General features: G+C 43.9%; 1 protein-coding gene across 1 annotated transcript; it reads left to right on the plus strand.

Moving 5' to 3' along the window:
- Window positions 1-8461: 8461 nt before the first annotated feature.
- Window positions 8462-23586, plus strand: cibar1 (CBY1 interacting BAR domain containing 1). The gene is made up of 9 exons (XM_041872105.2): window positions 8462-8672; window positions 8957-9191; window positions 9400-9468; window positions 14321-14422; window positions 14647-14652; window positions 14804-14908; window positions 15151-15264; window positions 20787-20906; window positions 23318-23586. Exons 1-9 carry the CDS (start codon window positions 8644-8646, stop codon window positions 23432-23434), a joined length of 897 nt encoding a protein of 298 aa, XP_041728039.1. The 5' UTR covers window positions 8462-8643; the 3' UTR covers window positions 23435-23586.
- Window positions 23587-27982: the final 4396 nt, after the last annotated feature.

The following is a 27982-nucleotide window of genomic DNA, read 5'->3' on the forward strand; positions in this document are numbered from 1 at the left end:
ACCCTACCTCTTTAAGGAATACCTGGGCTAGTATAAAAGTAATCATATATATATAAAACAAATGAAAATTTAAAATGTACTATAAAATTTAAAAATTGGATAAATATATATATAAAACAAATTGTAAAGTGGTTGTCCCACTGGCTATCATAAGGTGAATGCACCAATTTGTAAGTCGCTCTGGATAAGAGCGTCTGCTAAATTATGTAAATGTAAATGTAACTTAGCAGACGCTCTTATCCAGAGCAACTTACAGTTAGTGAGTGCATACATATTCATACTGGCCCCCCGTGGGAATCAAACCCACAACCCTGGCGTTGCAAACGCCATGCTCTACCAACTGAGTTACACGGGCCTGTGATGGGATGTATAGACAATATACAGTACCAGTCAAAAGTTTGGACACACACTCAAGGGTTTTTCTTTAATTTTACTATTTTCTATAACGCATATGGAATCATGTAGTAACCAAAAAAGTGTTAAACAAATCAAAATATATTTTATATTTGAGATTCTTCAAATAGCCACCTTTTGCCTTGATGACAAATTTGCACACTCTTGGCATTCTCTCAACCAGGTTCACCTGAAAACAGTCTTGAAGGAGTTCCCACATATGCTTAGCACTTGTTGGCTGCTTTTCCTTCACTCTGCCGTTCGACTTATCCCGAACCATCTCAATTGGGTTGAGGTCGGTGGATTGTGGAGGCCAGGTCATCTGATGCAGCACTCCATCACCCTCCTTCTTGGTAAAATAGCCCTTACACAGCCTGGAGGTGTGTTGGGTCATTGTCCTGTTGAAAAACAAATGATAGTCCCACTAAGCCCAAACCAGATGGGATGGCGTATCTGCTGCAGAATGCTGTGGTAGCCATGCTGGTTAAGTGTGCCTTGAATTCTAAATAAATCACAGACAGTGTCCCCAGCAAAGCACCCCCACACCATCACACCTCCTCCTCCATGCTTTATGGTTTAAAATGCAAATCAATTTATAACATTTTTGACATGCGTTTTTCTGGATTTTTTGTTGTTGTTATTCTGTCTCTCACTGTTCAAATAAACCTACCATTAAAATTATAGACTGATCATTTCTTTGTCAGTAGACAAACGTACAAAATCAGCAGGGGTTCAAATACTTTTTTCCCTCACTGTACATACATACACATACATATACACATACAGTGGGGAGAACAAGTATTTGATACACTGCCGATTTTGCAGGTTTTCCTACTTACAAAGCATGTAGAGGTCTGTGATTTTTATCATAGGTACACTTCAACTGTGAGAGACAGAATCTAAAACAAAAATCCAGAAAATCACATTGTATGATTTTTAAGTAATTCATTTGCATTTTATTGCATGACATAAGTATTTGATACATCAGAAAAGCAGAACTTAATATTTGGTACAGAAACCTTTGTTTGCAATTACAGAGATCATACGTTTCTGTAGGTCTTGACCAGGTTTGCCACACACTGCAGCAGGGATTTTGGCCCACTCCTCCATACAGACCTTCTCCAGATCCTTCAGGTTTCGGGGGCTGTCGCCTGGGCACTACGGACTTTCAGCTCCTCCAAAGATTTTCTATTGGGTTCAGGTCTGGAGACTGGCTAGGCCACTCCAGGACCTTGAGATGCTTCTTACGGAGCCACTCCTTAGTTGCCCTGGCTGTGTGTTTCGGTCGTTGTCATGCTGGAAGACCCAGCCACGACCCATCTTCGATGCTCTTACTGAGGGAAGGAGGTTGTTGGCCAAGATCTTGCGATACATGGCCCCATCCATCCTCCCCTCAATATGGTGCAGTCGTCCTGTCCCCTTTGCAGAAAAGCATCCCCAAAGAATGATGTTTCCCACCTCCATGCTTCACGGTTGGGATGGTGTTCTTGGGGTTGTACTCATCCTTCTTCTTCCTCCAAACACGGCGAAAGTGGAGTTTAGACCAAAAAGCTCTATTTTTGTCTCATCAGACCACATGACCTTCTCCCATTCCTCCTCTGGATCATCCAGATGGTCATTGGCAAACTTCAGACGGGCCTGGACATGCGCTGGCTTGAGCAGGGGGACCTTGCGTGCGCTGCAGGATTTTAATCCATGACGGCGTAGTGTGTTACTAACGGTTTTCTTTGAGAATGTGGTCCCAGCTCTCTTCAGGTCATTGACTAGGTCCTGCCGTGTAGTTCTGGGCTGATCCCTCACCTTCCTCATGATCATTGATGCCCCACGAGGTGAGATCTTGCATGGAGCCCCAGACCGAGGGTGATTGACCGTCATCTGAACTTCTTCAATTTTCTAATAATTGCGCCAACAGTTGTTGCCTTCTCACCAAGCTGCTTGCCTATTGTCCTGTAGCCCGTCCCAGCCTTGTGCAGGTCTACAATTTTATCCCTGATGTCCTTACACAGCTCTCTGGTCTTGGCCATTGTGGAGAGGTTGGAGTCTGTTTGATTGAGTGTGTGGACAGGTGTCTTTTATACAGGTAACGAGTTCAAACAGGTGCAGTTAATACAGGTAATGAGTGGAGAACAGGATGGCTTCTTAAAGAAAAACTAACAGGTCTGTGAGAGCCGGAATTCTTACTGGTTGGTAGGTGATCAAATACTTATGTCATGCAATACAATGCAAATTAATTACTTAAAAATCATACAATGTGATTTTCTGGATTTTTGTTTTAGATTCCGTCTCTCACAGTTGAAGTGTACCTATAATAAAAATTACAGACCTCTACATGCTTTGTAAGTAGGAACACCTGCAAAATCGGCAGTGTATCAAATACTTTTTTCCCTCACTGTACATATATATACACATATCCTTTAAAAATATATATTTCCCTTTATTACTTTCCAACCCCACCACCCGTCCCCTAATTGGAGCAAACTAGTGAACAACAATGCTTAGGCCTCTACTTCCAGCTTATACATACTATATGCATTTTATGGACAAGGTCAATTTTACAATAATTATATTTTGTTTGTTTTTACTCATGAACTTCCCTCAACCTCTCCGATCATTTTCATGATGTCAATCCGGTTTGCTTCTATATGCCATATCTTTCTAACTGTGCTCTTTCACAAAAAATCTCTACCTATAGCCTATATACTTATTATGGACACAGTATGCTTTACATTAGTTATCTTGTTGTTATGAGTTGTTATATTTTGTTATTTCTACCCGCTGTAGCGCCTTACCAGGCGGTGATGCAACCGGTCAGGATGCTCTCGATTGTGCAGCTGTAGAACTTATTGAGGATCTGGGGACCCACGCCAAATCTTTTCAGTCTCCAGAGGGGGAAAAGGCGTTGTCGCGCCCTCTTCACGACTTTCTTGGTGTGTTTGGACCATAAACCCTAATTTTTCACGTTAAAAGTCGTCAAGCAATGTAGTGGCTATGATGACTGAGCACATTCTGAATCTGACTGTAGGCCCAAATACAGACCGCGCTGCCAGGCTACAGCGCCATCTATTGGAGGTTGTTTGAATATCATGGAATGAGAAATTTTAGGCCAAAAATCGTGACTGAAATATAATAATATTTAATACATTTTAAAAAATGTCTCGCGGGCCATACTTTGCCCTCCTTGCTTTAGATGGTGTATACCTAGTCACTACAACGGTACAGGCATCCTTCCTAACTCACTTGCCGGAGAGGAAGGAAACCACTCAGGGATTTCACCTTGAGGCCAATGGTGACTTTAAAACAGTTACAGAGAAAACAGATGGAACAACAACATTGTAGTTACTCCACAAACAGAATAAAAATATTCCAAAACATGCATCCTGTTTGCAATAAGACACTAAAGTAAAACTGCAAAAAATATGGCAATGAAATTAACTTTATGTCCTGAATACTAAGTGTTATGTTTGGGGCAAATCCAACACAACACATCACTGAGTACCACTCTTCATATTTTCAAGCATGGTGGTGGCTGCATCATGTTACAGGTGTGCTTGTCATCGGCAAGGACTGGGGAGTTTTAAAAGATAAAAAGAAACGGAATAGAGCTAAGCACAGGCAAAAATGTGTACGAAAATCTGGTTCAGTCTGCTTTCCACCAGACACTGGGAGACACATTCACCTTTCAGCAGGACAATAACCTAAAACAAGGTTATATAGGCCAAATATACATTGGAATTGGGCCAAATATACACTGGAAGGCCAAATATACACTGGAATTGATTAGCAAGACGACATGAAATGTTCCTGAGTGGCCTAGTTAAAGTTTTGACTTAAATAGGCTTGGAAATCTATGGCAAGACTTTAAAATGGCTGTCTAGCAACGATCAACAACCAACCTGTTAGAGCTTGAAGAATAAAGTGCAAATATTGTACAATCCAGGTGTGCAAAGCTTTTAGAGACTTACCCAGAAATACTCACAGCAGTAATCGCTGCCAAAGGTGATTCTAACATGTATTGACTAAAGGGTGTGAATACTTATGTACATTTCTGTATTTCATTTTGTTTTTAAAGTGCTATAATGTCTAAAAACATGTTTTCAATGTGTCATTATGGAGTACTGTGTGTAGATGGGTGAGGAAAAAAATCTGTTTAATCCATTTTGAATTCATGCTGTAACAACAAAATGTGGAATAAATCAGGGGGTATGAATACTTTCTGAAGGCACTGTAGTACTTGTCAGAATAGGGAAAGAGCGTTTCGTGCTGGGGTCCTACACTGAATGTCCCGGGAATACTGACTGGCGTGACTTTGACCAATAAGAACTAAAATAAGTTTAGGACCTTCTGAATGGGGGCTGAGCTGCCTGACTAAAAACACCAGCAGTGTGCTAAAACAGCTGACTGGAGATGTCCGTTTTAACACTGACTGTAAATAAATCCCTCAGGAGGAGCCAGCCAACAAGTCAGCAACAGGTAGGCCTATAATACATAATGTAGCCTAAAACCAACTAATGATGATGAATCTAAAGTAACTAGAATAGTAAATTATTATTTTTTAAAGTTAAAATTATTCAGTAAAAATAACACAAAGAATTCAAGAAGATGCTATTGCAGTGTACCATTTTGTTCAAACAACAAACAGAAATTCCCGTATCTTCCCGTAAAAATCTCCTCAGCTCAGCAGGGAGGACACTCTTAAGACCCAGGCCATCGCCCGGCTGAGGATTTTAGTCGAGAGGGCCATACGGAGGGTGAAGGAGTACCATATCTGGGATGGGCTTGTTCTCTTTCCACAGTGGGTTCAGTGAATCAGCTGTGGGCCATCTGCTGCCTCATGTCGAACTATCAGGGACCTCTTGACATTAAAGGAGACAAACCAGTCTGATGTTTTTGTCAACTGGAAGTTGTATATTTCCTGAGTAAGCTAGATGGGCTGTAAATAGAAGTACTTTTATATTACTGTATTGTATGTACAAAAAATGTAAATATGAATTAACTTTGTTGGTAATTTAATTGATCTAATGTTATACTGTATGTTTTTGTTAAGGGTAATAACTTTTTCATAGCTATTAATGAACCTAATGTGATATATTGTAAAAATATCCAACTATTAACCATGTTATGTGCTTATGTGTCATGGCACTGATGGAACTATTAAATATATGTTTGCAAGCAACTGCTTCCAATCCTTTTTGATTTTGGTAAGAGCATTTACAACATCGCAATCCTTTTCAAAATTTGTATTTCAATACATAGATATACAGTATATAACACAATTAAGTTCATTTGCAGTTAAAAGAAAAACATGTCGACATTTACATCACAATCCTTTTCAAAATGTGTGTTTCAGTACATAGGAGATATACAGTATATGACAAGTTAATTTGCAGTTAAAGAAAAAAATGTCAAAGGTTCACCTTCCACATTTACCTTAACACTATTTACACATAAAATTCTGCCTTATGTTTTATAACTCAAGAAGACATCCATGTAGATGTTATAATAGAAATGATCAAGCTTCTGTCGCATTGAGTGGATAATCTCCTCATCCCTAAAGATTCTCTCAACTGTGAAGTCAGTGCGGGTATCTGTAATGAAGTCACACCACTGAAGTCCGCTTAAGGCGAGTTGGCCTTGAACCTGATAGTAGAGTATTTGTGGCTCTTCTTAAGGCAGGCCTGGCCTTTAACTGTGATCAGGTGTTTAACTTGGGTAACATTTTCAACATCGCAACTCTTAACCTCAGCAAGACCAAATGGTGGTGCTTCTGTTGGGCAGAAGACTTTAGCATCCGGGCTGGCTGCAAGGTGAGGTGAATCAGGGTGGATGATGACCCGCATTGTTTCAGAGAGACATCACAAAAATCAGAATATTGCCTCAGTATCTCAGGTTCCAGATCCAACCCTCTTCTCATAGCAGCTGTCTGAGGAGTTCCTCTCAGAATGCGGGTTGCCAAAGCCTTGGCAGACAACTCCCCCCACGAACATGGCATATTTCACGGAATCTGCTGGCTGTCAGTCGGGTTTGCGTACCTGGCTCCACAGCTGGCATTCTGACTGCATTCTTGTTTCTGCTTCAATAGCAGCAGACATCTCCTCTGACACAATCAGGCTGTCCAAATGACATTGTTGTATGTAGTTGGGCTCAAAATCAATGGGAAATTTAAAGTTGTAACCTTCAATAGGCAACTGAGGAAACTCACTGGCACCAGGGTGTTTAATAATATCTCTACTTAATTCTAGAGGGCACTGGTAAGAAAGCACAGACCCAAATGGCACAGGGCCAAATTTAGAGTCCACCAAATTAAGGCCCTCAAGCCCGTGCAGCAATTTGCAAATCCCTGGTTGTGGACGGATGTCTTTCAGTTTCTCAGCACTGGCCATGACGTGAGGATCCGGAATAGGCCCTGGCATGAAAGTGAGATATGTCAAGTTTAGATTTCATTAAATGCCACCTTATCTTTTCACTAAAAAAGACAACCACACTCATCCAGTCTCGTACATGCTTCTAATACAAATAAAAAAATATCCACTGAAAGTCTATATAAAAAGTAACAAATAATAATCACTTTTATGTTTGTATTATTTTAGAAATGCACTAAAGTCTTTGTGCTCTAGTACAGGCGGGGCTCATTCAGACTCACCATCATAGGCTCGGTACAGTGTGCACTTCACACCAGCTCTGACACTTGTTTTTTCTTAGCCGCTGGTTTACACACCGCCATATCATTGGTGGCCTCTGGTACAATTCCCTGTGATATAATAATGATGAACAATACATTGTCAAAAGTCAATACAAACTGCAAAGTTCTGCATCAGTGTAACAAATAATGTCTGACCTGTGTCCTAGGCGGTGCCAGGTCTGCAGTGCGCTGGTGCATGACAGAGGCAATGGCACTGTCTTAAAGCCCCATGGTAACATAGTGAGCACTTTGAAAAAGAAGTGCTACTATGTGATTACATAGTGCTTTCCCAGCAGAGCAGGAACATGACATGTGATTGAGTACCACAGGAACCTCTGCAGAGTCTAGTGTAACCTGTTCATAGAGACATAACAATTAGTGCTGTACTTACAAAACATTTTTTTCTGCGTTTTCATTATAAACTACTGTACACAATTTTCAAAACCCAATTTCTTTTTTTTAATTAAGAAAAATTGGCTGTTCTGAAACCTTTGACAAGTAGTGCCAACACTTATCGAAAAATTTGAACATTTTGAGTTATCAAGAATCTTTCCCAGTCTTTATTGCCGCCAACAACCCACATCGGTTTGTTAGAATTTCGTTGTGTATTAAGTTTAATGATACAAAATCAGAGCTCAGACTGAGAAACAAACTGATCCACAGTGGAACATTGTGGAATCATTCTTATTAAATCTGCAACCGCAGCAAACACAACAAAAAGAAAACTTATCTATCTTAACCTATCTTATCATAATGTTAGAGAACTGTTTATCTGAGAAACCTGAAGCGATGAGCCTCCTCATTTTTCTTCATGGACCTGTAACATCGCCCTCTCACTGTCACCTCACCGTTAACTACACTTGAGACTGTTTCAATACAGTGATTGGGAGAAAGGGCGCAGCATTAGCCATTAATACATTACTGACTCTTATCTTACGGTCGATACAAACAGCAGTAATATTAAAAAGAGGCTGCAAAACAGAAACTCGTCAGCTCACAACCTTCGCTAGCATAGGGCTAATTTAAGCTAAATAAAGATAAACACGTACCTTCATAATCAAACAGGTAACCTTCAACGAAGAACTTGTAGCCTTTATCAAGCTTCGATCTTGAAGTAAGGGACCACTTGTCAGCAAGTCGTTCTACGTCGTTAAGTCGTATTGGTGGCAGATGTGAAAGGGACTGGGTGAACTCCATAATGATGTGCTACTAGCTAAGGCGTTCCTAAGCGACACCGGATGTAAACATAACCTGCATCGCGGCAGAACGGAAGTTGTCTGACGTCACGTGAAAAGGGCCTATCGCACACATGCAGGTGATGTACATATAATGTAGGAAGTGACGGACCACCTAGCTAGTGCCTACATTTCCCGTCATACCTTACCGGAAGAAATCAACTCCATGGAAACGGCTCCCGGTCGTGAAGCTAGCTAGCTTCTTACACGAGCAAATCAATCACACTCACAGCGCAGTCACCCGTTAGCTAGCTAGCTAATTACTGGACCAGTAGCTTATCTGCCTCGTAGCATTGTTTTATACTGGATCGCATTACCACATTTTACTCTGCAGTTATGAGCCGAACTCCGGATGCAAGGGCAAGGTAAGGCATGTTTACAACTTGCAAGACAGAGCTAACTAGCTCACGTAACGACGTTAGCCGTTTTAGCGTGAACACATTGTGCAAAATACTTGATTTATATAACTTTTTTTAGTGATTTGTTAGTTAGCTAGCTAACCTTTCTTAAATTATTTAACTAGCTAGGTAGCTATTGCGTCCAACTTTAGCTTGATATTAGTGTTTCTGTGATAGCTAGACTAACTATGTAACTTAGTTAACTTTAACCAGGTTATCTAGCTAAAGTTACATGGATGTTCCCATCACAGAGACAGTCAGACCAGACAGATCCAGGAGAACATCACCAACACGGAGAAGCACTTTGGAGAGATGTGCCAACTGTTCGCTGCCTACGTGCGTAAAACGGCGAGGTTACGGGACAAGGCAGACCTACTGGTCAGAGAGATCAGCATCTATGCGGAGACAGAAACGCCAAATCTGCAGAGGGGTATGAAACAGTTTGCAGACAACCTTGCCAAAGTTCAGGATTATCGTCAAGCAGAGGTAAGCCTATGTACCAGAGTTTTTGAATCATAACACATGCACTAAATAAATATGGTTGTTATTGAAAATAGTGTATACTTCTATTGATCAGACAATTGATCATTTTTCATCTGCAGGTATTTTGTGTTCTAATCTAGCTGCATGTGATCTCAAATCCCCCCAGGGATGAATTAACTAAGTAACTTTGATATTCTCAATGTATTTGCAGGTGGAGAGGCTTGAAGCCAAAGTGGTAGAGCCTTTGAAAAGCTATGGAAGTGTTGTTAAACTTAAACGGGTAAGATACAGTCCTTTCCCATATTTGGATAAAACTGCTGCTCTTTGTATATGGTCGTTTTTCTGTTCTGATGTATAGGCCTTCTGTTCTGATGTATAGGCCTACTGTTCTGATGGATAGGCCTACTGTTCTGATGGATAGGCCTACTGTTCTGATGGATAGGCCTACTGTTCTGATGGATAGGCCTACTGTTCCGATGGATAGGCCTACTGTTCTGATGGATAGGCCTACTGTTCCGATGGATAGGCCTACTGTTCTGATGGATAGGCCTACTGTTCTGATGGATAGGCCTACTGTTCAGATGGATAGGCCTACTGTTCTGATGGATAGGCCTACTGTTCTGATGGATAGGCCTACTGTTCTGATGGATAGGCCTACTGTTCTGATGGATAGGCCTACTGTTCTGATGGATAGGCCTACTGTTCTGATGGATAGGCCTACTGTTCTGATGGATAGGCCTACTGTTCTGATGGATAGGCCTACTGTTCCGATGGATAGGCCTACTGTTCCGATGGATAGGCCTACTGTTCCGATGGATAGGCCTACTGTTCTGATGGATAGGCCTACTGTTCTACTGTTCTACTGTTCTACTGTTCTACTGTTTTGGGTGACAGTTATCCTCTATTATGTTGTCAAAAAAACCAAAAACAGAACGTCTGTTGCACACCTGAGGGGTATCACAGCTGAGGGGTATCACAGCTGAGGGGTATCACACCTGAGGGGTATCACACCTGAGGGGTATCACACCTGAGGCGTATCACACCTGAGGCGTATCACACCTGAGGCGTATCACACCTGAGGGGTATCACACCTGAGGCGTATCACACCTGAGGGGTATCACACCTGAGGGGTATCACACCTGAGGGGTATCACACCTGAGGGGTATCACACCTGAGGCGTATCACACCTGAGGGGTATCACACCTGAGGCATATCATAGGAAGCAGGTTTGAGGAGTTAGCAAAGTAACTTTGGTCAACTCTGAGTTCAACTTGGGATAACCGGTCATACGAAAGTGGCTCACCTTTTAGCCAGGTACATTTCTATGGCAACAAATCCTTCAGAACTAACCTGCTCCGGGGCAGGCTAACTCCACATACCCTAAATGAAATGACCTGAACCACGAGTTGAGGACCAATGAAATTAGATTCCCTCCCTCAAATAAAATGTTAATTGTCACATGCTTCGAAAAATAGGTGCAGACTAACAGTGAAATGCTTACTGGGCCCTTCCCAACAACAGGTGGAGACTAACAGTGAAATGCTTACTGGGCCCTTCCCAACAACAGGTGGAGACTAACAGTGAAATGCTTACAGGCCCTTCCCAACAACAGGTGGAGACTAACAGTGAAATGCTTACAGGCCCTTCCCAACAACAGGTGGAGACTAACAGTGAAATGCTTACTGGGCCCTTCCCAACAACAGGTGGAGACTAACAGTGGAATGCTTACTGGGCCCTTCCCAACAACAGGTGGAGACTAACAGTGAAATGCTTACTGGGCCCTTCCCAACAACAGGTGGAGACTAACAGTGAAATGCTTACTGGGTCCTTCCCAATAACAGGTGGAGACTAACAGTGAAATGCTTACTGGGCCCTTCCCAACAACAGGTGGAGACTAACAGTGAAATGCTTACTGGGCCCTTCCCAACAACAGGTGGAGACTAACAGTGAAATGCTTACTGGGCCCTTCCCAACAACAGGTGGAGACTAACAGTGAAATGCTTACTGGGCCCTTCCCAACAACAGGTGTGGACTAACAGTGGAATGCTTACTGGGCCCTTCCCAACAACAGGTGGAGACTAACAGTGAAATGCTTACTGGGCCCTTCCCAACAACAGGTGGAGACTAACAGTGAAATGCTTACTGGGCCCTTCCCAACAACAGGTGGAGACTAACAGTGAAATGCTTACTGGGCCCTTCCCAACAACAGGTGGAGACTAACAGTGAAATGCTTACTGGGCCCTTCCCAACAACAGGTGGAGACTAACAGTGGAATGCTTACTGGGCCCTTCCCAACAACAGGTGGAGACTAACAGTGAAATGCTTACTGGGTCCTTCCCAACAACAGGTGGAGACTAACAGTGAAATGCTTACAGGCCCTTCCCAACAACAGGTGGAGACTAACAGTGAAATGCTTACTGGGCCCTTCCCAACAACAGGTGGAGACTAACAGTGAAATGCTTACTGGGCCCTTCCCAACAACAGGTGGAGACTAACAGTGAAATGCTTACTGGGCCCTTCCCAACAACAGGTGGAGACTAACAGTGGAATGCTTACTGGGCCCTTCCCAACAACAGGTGGAGACTAACAGTGAAATGCTTACTGGGCCCTTCCCAACAACAGGTGGAGACTAACAGTGAAATGCTTACTGGGCCCTTCCCAACAATGCAGAATACAATAAAATACAAAATAAAATGAAAATAATAATAGAACAGAAATTGTAACACCAGTAATAGATACACAGCGTGACTATATAGATGCAGTACCAGTATCTAGATGCTACGCCATCTGGACAAACCAAGATGTATAGATTTATAGATGACCTATACATATATACCCCATAATGACTGTATATCTAATGTCATAATGTATATACACTACCGGTCAAAAGGTTTAGAACACCTACTCATTCAAGAGTTTTTCTTTATTTTTTATATTTTTCACATTGTAGAATAATAGTGAAGACATCAGAACTATGAAATAGCACACATGGAATCATGTAGTAACCAAATAAATGTTAAACTAATCAAAATATGTTTTATATTTGAGATTCTTCAAATAGCCACCCTTTGCCTTGATGACAGCTTTGCACACTCTTGGCATTCTCTCAACCAGCTTCTTGAGGTAGTCACCTGGAATGCATTTCAATTAACAGGTGTGCCTTCTTAAAAGTTAATTTGTGGAATTTCTCTCCTTAATGCGTTTGACACAATCAGTTGTGTTGTGTCAAGCCAACCACGTGAGGGCGGTGACCTAGCCAACCACGTGAGGGCGGTGACCTAGCCAACCACGTGAGGGCGGTGACCTAGCCAACCACGTGAGGGCGGTGACCTAGCCAACCACGTGAGGGCGGTGACCTAGCCAACCACGTGAGGGCGGTGACCTAGCCAACCACGTGAGGGCGGTGACCTAGCCAACCACGTGAGGGCGGTGACCTAGCCAACCACGTGAGGGCGGTGACCCTAGCCAACCACGTGAGGGCGGTGACCTAGCCAACCACGTGAGGGCGGTGACCTAGCCAACCACGTGAGGGCGGTGACCTAGCCAACCACGTGAGGGCGGTGACCTAGCCAACCACGTGAGGGCGGTGACCTAGCCAACCACGTGAGGGCGGTGACCCTAGCCAACCACGTGAGGGCGGTGACCTAGCCAACCACGTGAGGGCGGTGACCTAGCCAACCACGTGAGGGCGGTGACCTAGCCAACCACGTGGGGGCGGTGACCTAGCCAACCACGTGGGGGCGGTGACCTAGCCAACCACGTGAGGGCGGTGACCTAGCCAACCACGTGGGGGCGGTGACCTAGCCAACCAGGTGGGGGCGGTGACCTAGCCAACCAGGTGGGGGCGGTGACCTAGCCAACCAGGTGGGGGCGGTGACCTAGCCAACCACGTGGGGGCGGTGACCTAGCCAACCACGTGAGGGCGGTGACCTAGCCAACCACGTGAGGGCGGTGACCTAGCCAACCACGTGAGGGCGGTGACCTAGCCAACCACGTGAGGGCGGTGACCTAGCCAACCACGTGAGGGCGGTGACCTAGCCAACCACGTGAGGGCGGTGACCTAGCCAACCACGTGAGGGCGGTGACCTAGCCAACCACGTGAGGGCGGTGACCTAGCCAACCACGTGAGGGCGGTGACCTAGCCAACCACGTGAGGGCGGTGACCTAGCCAACCACGTGAGGGCGGTGACCTAGCCAACCACGTGAGGGCGGTGACCTAGCCAACCACGTGAGGGCGGTGACCTAGCCAACCACGTGAGGGCGGTGACCTAGCCAACCACGTGAGGGCGGTGACCTAGCCAACCACGTGGGGGCGGTGACCTAGCCAACCACGTGGGGGGCGGTGACCCTAGCCAACCACGTGGGGGCGGTGACCTAGCCAACCAGGTGGGGGCGGTGACCTAGCCAACCACGTGAGGGCGGTGACCTAGCCAACCACGTGAGGGCGGTGACCTAGCCAACCACGTGAGGGCGGTGACCTAGCCAACCACGTGAGGGCGGTGACCTAGCCAACCACGTGAGGGCGGTGACCTAGCCAACCACGTGGGGGCGGTGACCTAGCCAACCACGTGAGGGCGGTGACCTAGCCAACCACGTGAGGGCGGTGACCTAGCCAACCACGTGAGGGCGGTGACCTAGCCAACCAGGTGGGGGCGGTGACCTAGCCAACCACGTGAGGGCGGTGACCTAGCCAACCACGTGAGGGCGGTGACCTAGCCAACCACGTGAGGGCGGTGACCTAGCCAACCACGTGAGGGCGGTGACCTAGCCAACCACGTGAGGGCGGTGACCTAGCCTGTTGTATTGTGTCACTGTCTCCAGTTCAATCCCAGTATATTGGTGATCCATTTAAATCCATATTTTACTATGACCTGGCTGTATTCTACAGTTGGTTGGATCTTACTATGATCTTGTAGGATCTTAATTGAATTTGTCATTTTATTGAAATATGTATTATTTTTGGGTCCCAAATGGCAACCTATTTCCTATATAGTGCACTACTTTTGGCCAGGACCCATAGAGCCCTGGTCTAAAGTAGTGCACTATATAGGGAATAGGGTGCCATTTGAGATGCTGCCATTATTTCATCCACTAACCCCAGCCGCCTCAACATGCACGTATGTGATTGTCAGGAGGGCCTGAAGACCACTCAGAGTGCCAGGAACAGGGAGTCCAAACAGATGCAGCAGCTGGAGAGAATGAGACAGAGGAACCCCTCTGACAGACAGATCATTGTATCCTTACTGTTCTCTCACCTACCATCCCTTTACGCCAGTCATGCATTAGGCTACATTGTTATTCACGTGGTGTATGCGTGTCAATGGGATAACACTGAACACTAGTAGGTTGATTGCTGTCACTGCTATTCATAAATTACTATATTAAAGAGAGGTGAAAGAGGATTTTGTTGTTCCGTTTATAATTTCTAATGTCCTAATTTCCTTAACGATACCAACAGTCCCAGGTGGGTGGCTTTCTTCTGAATCTCTGGTTCTGTATGATTGCAGTCCTTTGTCTCTCTGTCTTGAGACATATTTAGTCAAATATCCATTATGGAAATTATTTGAAGTGTATGTTATTTTGTTGTGTATTGCATTGTGTTGTCATGACAACAGGCTGAAAGTGACCTGCAGAGAGCCACGATGGACGCCACGCGCACAACACGACAACTGGAGGAGACAATAGACGCGTTTGAAAAGCAGAAAATACAAGATATCAAGGTCTCTCTCTCTGTCTCTCTGTCTGTCTGTCTGTCTCTCTCTCTCTCTCTCTCTCTCCCTCTCTCCAAATAAGCACAATATCCAGTGTTTCTTTGTGGTCAGATTTTCAGCATTAGCAATCATCCTTTGTTGAATGGAACCACAGTAAAACAATCTGTTTAATCATTATTACAATAATTGTTGTTCATTACTTCCTTTTATTGACAAGGCCATGCTATCCTTCTGCTCCTCTCTCCCTGTAGAAGATCTTTGGGGAGTTCTTGACGGTGGAGATGTCGTTCCATGCCAAGGCGTTGGAGGCGTACACCACAGCTTACCAGAGCATACACAACGTAGATGAAGAGGAGGATCTGGAGGTAATATAGTAGATGAAGAGGAGGATCTGGAGGTCAGGGTTATAGTAGCTTTGGGCCTGTATTGATGAAGCATGTCAGAAAAGGTCCTAGGAATCCTGATAACATGTTTTAGGACAATAACAAAAAACCTTCCAGCTCAGAGTACAGTGAGGGAAAAAAGTATCTGATCCCCTGCTGATTTTGTACGTTTGCCCACTGACAAAGGAATGATCAGTCTATAATTTTAATGGTACGTTTATTTGAACAGTGAGAGACAGAATAACAACCAAAAAATCCAGAAAAACGCATGTCAAAAATGTTATAAATTGATTAGCATTTTAATGAGGTAAATAAGTATTTGACCCCCTCTCAATCAGAAAGATTTCTGGCTCCCAGGTGTCTTTTATACAGGTAACGAGCTGAGATTAGGAGCACACTCTTAAAGGGAGTGCTCCTAATCTCAGTTTGTTAAAGGGAGTGCTCCTAATCTCAGCTTGTTACCTGTATAAAAGACACCTGTCCACAGAAGCAATCAATCAATCAGATTCCAAACTCTCCACCATGGCCAAGACCAAAGAGCTCTCCAAGGATGTCAGGGACAAGATTGTAGACCTACACAAGGCTGGAATGGGCTACAAGACCATCGCCAAGCAGCGTGATGAGAGGTGTTGGGTTTGCGCCAGACATAGCGTATTCCTTGATGGCCAAAAAGCTCAATTTTAGTTTCATCTGACCAGAGTACCTTCTTCCATATGTTTGGGGAGTCTCCCACTTGCCTTTTGGTGAACACCAAATGTGTTTGCTTATTTTTTTCTTTAAGCAATGGCTTTTTTTCTGGCCACTCTTCCGTAAAGCCCAGCTCTGTGAAGTGTACAGCTTAAAGTGGTCCTATGGACAGATACTCCAATCTCCACTGTGGAGCTTTGCAGCTCCTTCAGGGTTATCTGTGGACTCTTTGTTGCCTCTGATTAATGCCCTCCTTCCCTGGTCTGTGAGTTTTGGTGGGCGGCCCTCTCTTGGCAGATTTGTTGTGGTGCAATATTCTTTCCATTTTTTTATAATGGATTTAATGGTGCTCCGTGGGATGTTGTAGCTGTCCCGTGTAGCTCAGTTGGTAGAGCATGGCGTTTGCAATGCCAGGGTTGTGGGTTCGATTCCCACGGGGGGCCAGTATGAAAAAAATTAATGAAAACAATAACTGTATGTCTGGATAAAAGCGTCTGTTAAATTACTAAAATGTAAAATGTAATGTTCTTTAGAACCCAACCCTGTCCTGACCTGTTTGGAGATCCTTGGTCTTCATGGTGCCGCTTGCTTGGTGGTGTTGCAGACTCTGGGGCCTTTCAGAACAGGTGTACAGTTGAAGTCGGAAGTTTACATACACTTAGGTTGGAATCATTAAAACTTGTTTTTCAACCACTCCAAAAATGTCTTATTAACAAACTATAGTTTTGGCAAGTCGGTTAGGACATCTACTTTGTGCATGACACAAGTCATTTTTCCAATAATTGTTTACAGACAGATTATTTCACTTATAATTCACTGTATCACAATTCCAGTGGGTCAGAAGTTTACATACACTAAGTTGACTGTGCCTTTAAACAGCTTGGAAAATTCCAGAAAATGATGTAATGGCTTTAAGAGCTTCTGATAGGCTAATTGACATAATTTGAGTCAATTGGAGGTGTACCTGTGGATGTATTTCAAGGCCTACCTTCAAACTCAGTGCCTCTTTGCTTGACATCATGGGGAAATCAAAATAAATCAGCCAAGACCTCAGAAAAACAATTGTAAACCTCCACAAGTCTGGTTCATCCTTGGGAGCAATTTCCAAACGCCTGAAGGTACCACGTTCATCTGTACAAACAATAGTATGCAGCCGTCATACCGCTCAGGAAGGAGACGCGTTCTGTCTCCTAGAGATGAATGTAGTTTGGTGCGAAAAGTGCAAATCAATCCCAGAACAACAGCAAAGGACCTTGTGAAGATGCTGGAGGAAACAGGTACAAAAGTCTCTATATCCACAGTAAAACGAGTCCTATATCGACATAACCTGAAAGGCCGCTCAGCAAGGAAGAAGCCACTGCTCCAAAACCGCCATAAAAAAGCCAGACTACGGTTTGCAACTGCACATGGGGACAGATATCGTACTTTTTGGAGAAATGTCCTCTGGTCTGATGAAACAAAAATAGAACTGTTTGGCCATAATGACCATCGTTATGTTTGGAGAAAAAAGGGGGCAACTGCAAGCCGAAGAACACCATCCCAACCGTGAAGCACAGGGGTGGCAGCATCATGCTGTGGGGGTGCTTTGCTGCGGGAGGGGCTGGTGCACTTCACAAAATAGATGGCATCATGAGGAAGGAAAATTATGTGGATATATTGAAGCAACATCTCAAGACATCAGTCAGGAAGTTAACGCTTGGTTGCAAATGGGTCTTCCGAATGGACAATGACCCCAAGCATACTTCCAAAGTTGTGGCAAAATGGTTTAAGGACAACAAAGTCAAGGTATTGGAGTGGCCATCACAAAGCCCTGACCTCAATCCTATAGAAAATGTGTGGGCAGAACTGAAAAAGCGTGTGCGAGCAAGGAGGCCTACAAAACTGACTCAGTTACACCAGATCTGTCAGGAAGAATGGGCAAAAAATCACCCAACTTATTGTGGGAAGCTTGTGGAAGGCTACCCAAAATGTTTGACCCAAGTTAAACAATTTAAAGGCAATGCTACCAAATACTAATTGAGTGTATGTAAACCTCTGACCCATTGGGAATGTGATGAAAGAAATAAAAGCTGAAATAAATCATTCTCTCTACTATTATTCTGACATTTCACATTCTTAAAATGAAGTGGTGATCCTAACTGACCTAAGACAGGGAATTTTTACTAGGATTAAATGTCAGGAATTGTCAGAAACGGAGTGTAAATGTATTTGGCTAAGGTGTATGTAAACTTCCGACTTCAACTGTATATATACTGAGATCATGTGACAGATTTTACATTTAACATTTTAATCATTTAGCAGACGCTCTTATCCAGAGCGACTTACAGTTAGCGAGTGCATACTTATATATTTGTTTCATACTGGCACCCCGTGGGAATCGAACCAACAACCCTGGTGTTGCAAGCGCCATGCTCTACCAACTGAGCTACACGGGGCACGGATCATGTGACACTTAGATTGCACACAGGTGGACTTCATTTAACTAATTATGTGACTTCTGAAGGTAATTGGTTGCACCATATCTTATTTAGGGGCTTCATATCAAAGGGGGTGAATACATCTGCACGCACCACTTTTCTGTTATTCATTTTTTAGAATTTTTTAAAACATGTTATTTTCTTCACTTCACTTCACCAATTTGGACTATTTTGTGTATGTCCATTACATGAAATCCAAATAAAAAATCAATTTAAATTACAGGTTGAAATGCAACAAAATAGGAAAAACGCCAAGGGGGATGAATACTTTTGCAAGGCACTGTATGGAATAGGGTGTAAATCACTGGTTTGCATTTTCACTGCTGCCTTCTTTTTCCCAGCATGCCCAATTTAGACATGTTTTTTAACAAGCTCCAAAGCGATGATCTGAAATAACATGATGTAGCCTAGGTTAATTAAATGATCCAAATAAAAATGAAATTTTTTATTAATTCAAAATCAAATTTTATTGGTCACATACAGCAGATTTTGTTGTGGGTGGAGCGAAATGCTTGTGTTCCTAGCTCCAACAGTGCAGTAGTATCTAACAATACACAACAATACACACACATCTAAAAGTCAAAGAATGGAATAAATAAATATATAAACATTAGGATGAGCAATGTCAGAGTGGCATTGACTAAAATACAGTAGAATAGAATCCAGTATATACATATGAGATGAGTAAAGCAGTATGTAAACATTATTAAAGTGACTAGTGTTCCATTTAAAGTGGCCAGTGATTCCATGTCTATGTATATAGGGCAGCAGCCTCTAAGGTGCAGGGTTGAGTAACCGGGTGGTAGCCGGCTAGTGATGGCTGTTTAACAGTCTGATGGCCTTGAGATAGAAGCTGTTTTTCAGTCTCTCGGTCCCAGCTTTGATGCACCTGTACTGACCTCGCCTTCTGGATGATAGTGGGGTGAACAGGCAATGGCTCGGGTGGTTGTTGTCCTTGATTATCTTTTTGGCCTTCCTGTGACATCGGGTGCTGTAGGTGTCCTGGAGGGCTGGTAGTTTGCCCCCGGAAATGCGTTCGGCAGACCGCACCACCCTCTGGAGAGCCCTGCGGTTGCGGGCGGTGCAGTTGCCGTACCAGGCGGTGATACAGCCCGACAGGATGCTCTCAATTGTGCATCTGTAAAAGTTTGTGAGGGTTTTAGGTGCCAAGCTGAATTTCTTCAGCCTCCTGAGGTTGAAGAGGCGCTGTTGTGTTAACAAGAAATTTGTGGAGTGGTTGAAAAACACGTTTTAATGACTCCAACCTAAGTGTATGAAAACTTCCGACTTCAACTGTACATATCAAATCCAATCAAATTGTATTATTCACATGCGCCGAATACAACATGTGTAGACCTTACAGTGAAATGCTTACTTACAAGCCCTTAACCAACAATGCAGATTTAAGAAAAATAAGTGTTAAGTATAAAAAAATATATAAATATATGGCATCTCTGCCCACTTTAATAATGTTTACATACTGCTTTACTCATCTCATATGTATATACTGTATTCTACTGTATTTTAGTCAATGCCACTCAGACATTGCTCATCCTAACATTTATATATTTCTTAATTCTATTCTTTGACTTTTAGATTTGTGTCTATTGTGTGTATTGTTGTGAATTGTTAGCTATTACTGCACTGTTGGAGCTAGAAACACAAGCATTTCGCTACACCCGCAACAACATCTGCTAAATATGTGTATGTGACCAATAAAATGTGATGTGATTTGATTTGTCAACACTTCTTACGAAAACAAGTAGTGATGAAGTCAATCTCTCCTCCGATTTACCCTTTGTAGCTTGAAATAAGTGGTGAAAGTAATTTATTTTTAGAAAATTGACTTAATGGCTCTTACTTCACAAGTTAAGCATCAACTCGGTTATAGATAAAATACACGATTATATTAAAATTATATTTTAAGGCAGCACTAACATTAATTATTTTCTTTACCCTTTGTGGGTGCTGTTGCCAGGGGAAAAAAGGCCCAAACGAACGTTTAAACCTGTCTTTCTCCATTGTTAATATCTGACATGTTCTATCCCCAGGGTAACACTGTAGGTGTGTCCAGTGTAATAGGACTTTTATCCGGGGTAATGTTTAGGATTCTGCAGATTATTGATAGTGTTCCATTCTTCATACTCATTTCTCATTGGCTACCGAAGACAGAACACATTTGTTTAAGTTATTTAGGCCTACCTGCTTAGCACAAGGTAGCCTACATTCTGGAAATGTCCATTTTACACCCAATTGTCAGTTTGAGAGTCCATGAAAAGCACCAGTTTGTAGGATTTCCCAATGGAAGAGTACATCCCGCCCTCCGTCCTGTTTTGGCAGGTATTCAGGAGCTTGCTGCACCCACCTGACTACCAGTCCCGCTTAGAAATAGTGCGCACTAATTCCAAAACATCACTCAATCTGACTGAGTCTACCCTGAGTAAAACGGGGACCTTACAGGTAAGACACTGGATGATGCCTGAAACCAAGTTACTCTTTCCAGGTTTTGACATTTGAAATTGTATAACTGTAGTGTAATTCAACCACTTGTTTTGATTCATAGGAGTGTTAATGGGGAGAAACTCCAGCACACCAGGAATCTTGATGCTTCCAACATGCTTTTTGCTCCATCCAAATCCCCTATTTATCAGCTCCATCCAAATCCCCTATTTATCAGCTCCATCCAAATCCCCTATTTATCAGCTCCATCCGAATCCCCTATTTATCAGCTCCATCCGAATCTCCTATTTATCAGCTCCATCCGAATCCCCTATTTATCAGCTCCATCCGAATCCCCTATTTATCAGCTCCATCCAAATCCCCTATTTATCAGCTCCATCCAAATCCCCTATTTATCAGCTCCATGCAAATCCCCTATTTATCAGCTCCATGCAAATCCCCTATTTATCAGCTCCATCCGAATCCCCTATTTATCAGCTCCATCCGAATCCCCTATTTATCAGCTCCATCCAAATCCCCTATTTATCAGCTCCATCCGAATCCCCTATTTATCAGCTCCATCCGAATCCCCTATTTATCAGCTCCATCCGAATCCCCTATTTATCAGCTCCATCCGAATCCCCTATTTATCAGCTCCATCCGAATCCCCTATTTATCAGCTCCATCCGAATCCCCTATTTATCAGCTCCATCCGAATCCCCTATTAATCAGCTCCATGCAAATCCCCTATTTATCAGCTCCATCCGAATCCCCTATTTATCAGCTCCATCCGAATCCCCTATTTATCAGCTCCATCCAAATCCCCTATTTATCAGCTCCATCCAAATCCCCTATTTATCAGCTCCATCCAAATCCCCTATTTATCAGCTCCATGCAAATCCCCTATTTATCAGCTCCATGCAAATCCCCTATTAATCAGCTCCATCCAAATCCCCTATTTATCAGCTCCATGCAAATCCCCTATTAATCAGTGTTCCTTGTAGAAAACCAGAGCATCCTATGACCCTTACTGTACCTCTATCAGTCGGCCTGTATCTGAGCTGTGTACAGCAACATCATCCTAATCATCACAACCTAACTAACGTAACCTCTTCACAGGAACACACAGATGTAGCCTGTAATCTGACATCAAACTGCTTTATTTCACAGGAACACACAGATGTAGCCTGTAATCTGACATCAAACTGCTTTATTTCACAGGAACACTGAGATGTAGCCTGTAATCTGACATCAAACTGCTTTATTTCACAGGAACACTGAGATGTAGCCTGTAATCTGACATCAAACTGCTTTATTTCACAGGAACACACAGATGTAGCCTGTGATCTGAAATCAAACTGCTTTATTTCACAGGAATACAGAAAGATGTAGCCTGTAATCTGACATCAAACTGCTTTATTTCACAGGAACACAGAGATGTAATCTGACATCAAACTGCTTTATTTCACAGGAACACACAGATGTAGCCTGTAATCTGACATCAAACTGCTTTATTTCACAGGAACACAGAGAGGTGTAGCCTGCTTTATTTCACAGGGACACAGAGAGGTGTAGCCTGCTTTATTTCACAGGAACACAGAGAGATGTAGCCTGCTTTATTTCACAGGGACACAGAGAGGTGTAGCCTGCTTTATTTCACAGGGACACAGAGAGGTGTAGCCTGCTTTATTTCACAGGGACACAGAGAGGTGTAGCCTGCTTTATTTCACAGGGACACAGAGAGGTGTAGCCTGCTTTATTTCACAGGGACACAGAGAGGTGTAGCCTGCTTTATTTCACAGGGACACAGAGAGGTGTAGCCTGCTTTATTTCACAGGGACACAGAGAGATGTAGCCTGCTTTATTTCACAGGGACACAGAGAGAAGTAGCCTGCTTTATTTCACAGGGACACAGAGAGGTGTAGCCTGCTTTATTTCACAGGGACACAGAGAGGTGTAGCCTGCTTTATTTCACAGGGACACAGAGAGATGTAGCCTGCTTTATTTCACAGGGACACAGAGAGGTGTAGCCTGCTTTATTTCACAGGGACACGGAGAGGTGTAGCCTGCTTTATTTCACAGGGACACAGAGAGATGTAGCCTGCTTTATTTCACAGGGACACAGAGAGATGTAGCCTGCTTTATTTCCATCTTCTCTCTGTCTTTGAAGATGCTAGCCTGGTCTCAGATACTGGTTGTGCTCTTGACAACTCCAAACATGCCTTGGCAATGAGTGACAAGGAGTTGGCATGATGGCACAAACAGACTGGCCCTCAGGCTAGGAAGTTGCAGTGTTTTGAATAATGTACTTTACATTACAGCACAGTCACAGAATACTTGGTCATGGTATGGTAACAAGTTATAGTTACCGTAGTGATAATCTTTTGAAGGTTAGTTAGCCTATTTACTGAATGACTGCCTGCTTTCTATAGCAATCACTGACCCCGAGCAGACAGAGGAGGAGAGAGGAGGAGGAGGAGGAGGAGGAGGAAGAGGAAGATGATGAAGAGGAAGATGATGATCTTGAAGAAGTCACAGATGATGAATGAATTGGAGCTCTGTTTTGATTCGGATCTTTTCAGTGTGTTCTTTATGGTCATGAAATGATGTCATAAACAGTGGCCATGGGGCTCTGGTCTAAAGTAGTGCACTATATAGGGAATAGGGTTCCATTCTCTGGTCTAAAGTAGTGCACTATATAGGGAATAGGGTGCCATTCTCTGGTCTAAAGTAGTGCACTATATAGGGAATAGGGTGCCATTCTCTGGTCTAAAGTAGTGCACTATATAGGGAATAGGGTACCATTCTCTGGTCTAAAGTAGTGCACTATATAGGGAATAGGGTGTCATTCTCTGGTCTAAAGTAGTGCACTATATAGGGAATAGGGTGCCATTCTCTGGTCTAAAGTAGTGCACTATATAGGGAATAGGGTGCCATTCTCTGGTCTAAAGTAGTGCACTATATAGGGAATAGGGTGTCATTTCGGATGCAACCATAATCTTCACGTAAAGTGTTTTTAACCCAGAGTAGCAGTGGGACATTCTGGAGCTGAAATAACTGTTATGTTGTTCTGTTACCATTTCATTGACCAGAGGGATGGTGGGATATCAATGTCTTTGTAATGTGGCAGTATTAATGTCTACTTACCTGTATTTGTATATAACAAAGTGCCTAATCTGTATTTGTTGGTGTGGGAATGTTGCCTGTACTGTATTAACCTTCCAGAATAGAAAACTGTTGTTTTATGGAATAAAGTCATGCTAGTTTACTCAACAATGGAATTCAGAAATAGTTCAGAAGTCTTATTTTTACCCTTCAATGTTTAGTTTTTGCTATGTAGCCTTACTGGCACCATGTGAATGACACCAGCTCAGACTGGCACCATGTGAATGACACCAGCTCAGACTGGCACCATGTGGATGACACCAGCTCAGACTGGCACCATGTGGATGACACCAGCTCAGACTGGCACCATGTGGATGACACCAGCTCAGACTGGCACCATGTGAATGACACCAGCTCAGACTGGCACCATGTGGATGACACCAGCTCAGACTGGCACCATGTGGATGACACCAGCTCAGACTGGCACCATGTGGATGACACCAGCTCAGACTGGCACCATGTGGATGACACCAGCTCAGACTGGCACCATGTGAATGACACCAGCTCAGACTGGCACCATGTGGATGACACCAGCTCAGACTGGCACCATGTGGATGACACCAGCTCAGACTGGCACCATGTGGATGACACCAGCTCAGACTGGCACCATGTGAATGACACCAGCTCAGACTGGCACCATGTGGATGACACCAGCTCAGACTGGCACCATGTGAATGACACCAGCTCAGACTGGCACCATGTGGATGACACCAGCTCAGACTGGCACCATGTGAATGACACCAGCTCAGACTGGCGCCATGTGGATGACACCAGCTCAGACTGGCACCATGTGGATGACACCAGCTCAGACTGGCACCATGTGAATGACACCAGCTCAGACTGGCGCCATGTGGATGACACCAGCTCAGACTGGCACCATGTGGATGACACCAGCTCAGACTGGCACCATGTGAATGACACCAGCAGCTCAGACTGGCACCATGTGAATGACACCAGCAGCTCAGACTGGCACCATGTGAATGACACCAGCTCAGACTGGCACCATGTGGATGACACCAGCTCAGACTGGCACCATGTGAATGACACCAGCTCAGACTGGCACCATGTGGATGACACCAGCTCAGACTGGCACCATGTGGATGACACCAGCTCAGACTGGCACCATGTGACTGACACCAGCTCAGACTGGCACCATGTGGATGACACCAGCTCAGACTGGCACCATGTGAATGACACCAGCTCAGACTGGCACCATGTGAATGACACCAGCTCAGACTGGCACCATGTGGATGACACCAGCTCAGACTGGCACCATGTGAATGACACCAGCTCAGACTGGCACCATGTGGATGACACCAGCTCAGACTGGCACCATGTGGATGACACCAGCTCAGACTGGCACCTTGTGGATGACACCAGCTCAGACTGGCACCATGTGAATGACACCAGCTCAGACTGGCACCATGTGAATGACACCAGCTCAGACTGGCACCATGTGAATGACACCAGCTCAGACTGGCACCATGTGAATGACACCAGCTCAGACTGGCACCATGTGAATGACACCAGCTCAGACTGGCACCATGTGAATGACACCAGCTCAGACTGGCACCATGTGAATGACACCAGCTCAGACTGGCACCATGTGAATGACACCAGCTCAGACTGGCACCATGTGAATGACACCAGCTCAGACTGGCACCATGTGAATGACACCAGCTCAGACTGGCTGAGGTTTAAAACTGACCCGTCCACTCCCTGGTCATGCAGTGATATTAAATAACCCTCTACATACTGTATAGTAAGCATTAAGATAGCCTGGTCCCAGATCTGTTTGTGCTGTCTGTATAGTAAGCATTAAGCTAGCCTGGTCCCAGATCTGTTTGTGCTGTCTGTATAGTAAGCATTAAGATAGCCTGGTCCCAGATCTGTGAGTGCTGTCTGGAGTCTTCTCCACTCCTAGGGTCATTGTCACGGAACATGGAGGTTGTACAGATATTGAGTTAATATTGTGGGTATAAAAAGCCAATATGAAGTCCTGTCACGGATACCAGTGTGCTGCAACCCTACCATGAACTACATGTCAAAATGAGGAGGGGATATGATATGATATGATCCAAAGACATCCTCCAGGGGTGAAGGAGAGCCCGGGGGGGTCAGAACCAGGGATAAGGGGCCCTCACTGAACCCTCAAACAGCTCTGTCTGTCTAACATAGGCCTAAATCCCAAATAGCACCCTATTCCCTGTATAGTGCACTACCTTTGACCACGGTCCATAGGGCTCTGGTCTAAAGTAGTGCACTATGTAGGGAATAGGGTGCTATTTGGGACTCCGTCATAGCCCTGCCTGGCTGTTCTGCTTGCAACCTGGTCCTCTCCTCACCACCCCTCTGTGTTTATGAGAGGAGGAGGAGGAGGAGGAGGAGTGGCTTTATCTCTGACAGACAACCTGTCTCTCTGACTCACTCACACAAACACACAGAAACACACACACACAAACAGTGTGTGTGTGTGTACTGTGTGTTTGCATATTCTGAAAGTATTCAGACCCCTTGACTTGTTCCACATTTCGTTACGTTACAACCTTATTCTAAAATGGATTACAATATTTTTCTTCCTTATCAATACCCCATAATGACAAAGCAAAAACTGGTTTTTAGAAATTTTTGCACATTTATTATTACAGAAGATAGCCCTATTTGGTAAAAGACCAAGTCCATATTATGGCAAGAACAGCTCAAATAAGCAAAGAGAAACGACAGTCCATCATTACTTTAAGACATGAAGGTCAGTGAATCCGGAAATGTTCAAGAACTTTGAAAGTTTCTTCAAGTGCAGTCTCAAAAACCATCAAGTGCTATGATGAAACTGTCTCTCGAGGACCGCCACAGGAATGGAAGACCCAGAGTTACCTCTGCTGCAGAGGATAAGTTCATTAGAGGTACCAGCCTCAGAAATTGCAGCCCAAATAAATGCTTTACAGAGTTCAAGTAGCAGACACATCTCAACATCAACTGTTCAGAGGAGACTGTGTGAATCAGGCCTTCATGGTCGAATTGCTGCACAGAAACCACTACTAAAGGACACCAATAAGAAGAAGAGACTTGCTTGGGCCAAGAAACACGAGCAATGGACATTAGACCGGTGGAAATCTGTCCTTTGGTCTGATGAGTCCGAATTTGAGATTTTGGGTTCCAACTGCCATGTCATTGTGAGACGCAGAGTAGGTGAACGGATGATCTCTGCATGTGTATTTCCCACCGTGATGCATGGAGGAGGAGGTGTTATGGTGTGGGGGTGCTTTGCTGGCGACACTTTCAGTGATTTATTTACAATTCAAGGCACACTTAACCAGCATGGCTACCAAAGCATTCTGCAGCGATACGCCATCCCATCTGGTTTGCGCTTAGTGGGACTATCATTTGTTTTTCAACAGGACAATGACCCAACACACCTCCAGGCTGTGTAAGGGCTATTTTACCAAGAAGGAGAGTGATGGAGTGCTGCATCAGATGACCTGGCCTCCACAATCACCTGACCTCAACCCAATTGAGAGGGTTTGGGATGAGTTGGATCGCAGAGTGAAAGAAAAGCAGCCAACAAGTGCTCAGCATATGTGGGAACTCCTTCAAGACTGTTGGATAATCATCCCAGGTGAAGCTGGTTGAGAGAATGCCAAGAGTGTACAAAGCTGTCATCAAGTCAAACGGTGGCTACTTTGAAGAATTTAAAATATAAAATATATTTAGATTTGTTTAACACTTATTTGGTTACCACATGATTCCATATGTGTTATTTCATAGTTTTGATGTCTTCACTATTATTCTACACTGTAAAAAATAGTAAAAATAAAGAAAAACCCTGGAATGAGTAGGTGTGTCCAAACTTTGAGTGGTACGGTAAGTATTCAGACCCTTTACTCAATACTTTGTTGAAGCACCTTTGGCAGAAATTACAGCCTCGAGTCTTC

The sequence above is a fragment of the Coregonus clupeaformis genome, chromosome 17, assembly GCF_020615455.1.
Source record: "Coregonus clupeaformis isolate EN_2021a chromosome 17, ASM2061545v1, whole genome shotgun sequence".
In the NCBI taxonomy this organism is placed as follows: Eukaryota; Metazoa; Chordata; class Actinopteri; order Salmoniformes; family Salmonidae; genus Coregonus; species Coregonus clupeaformis.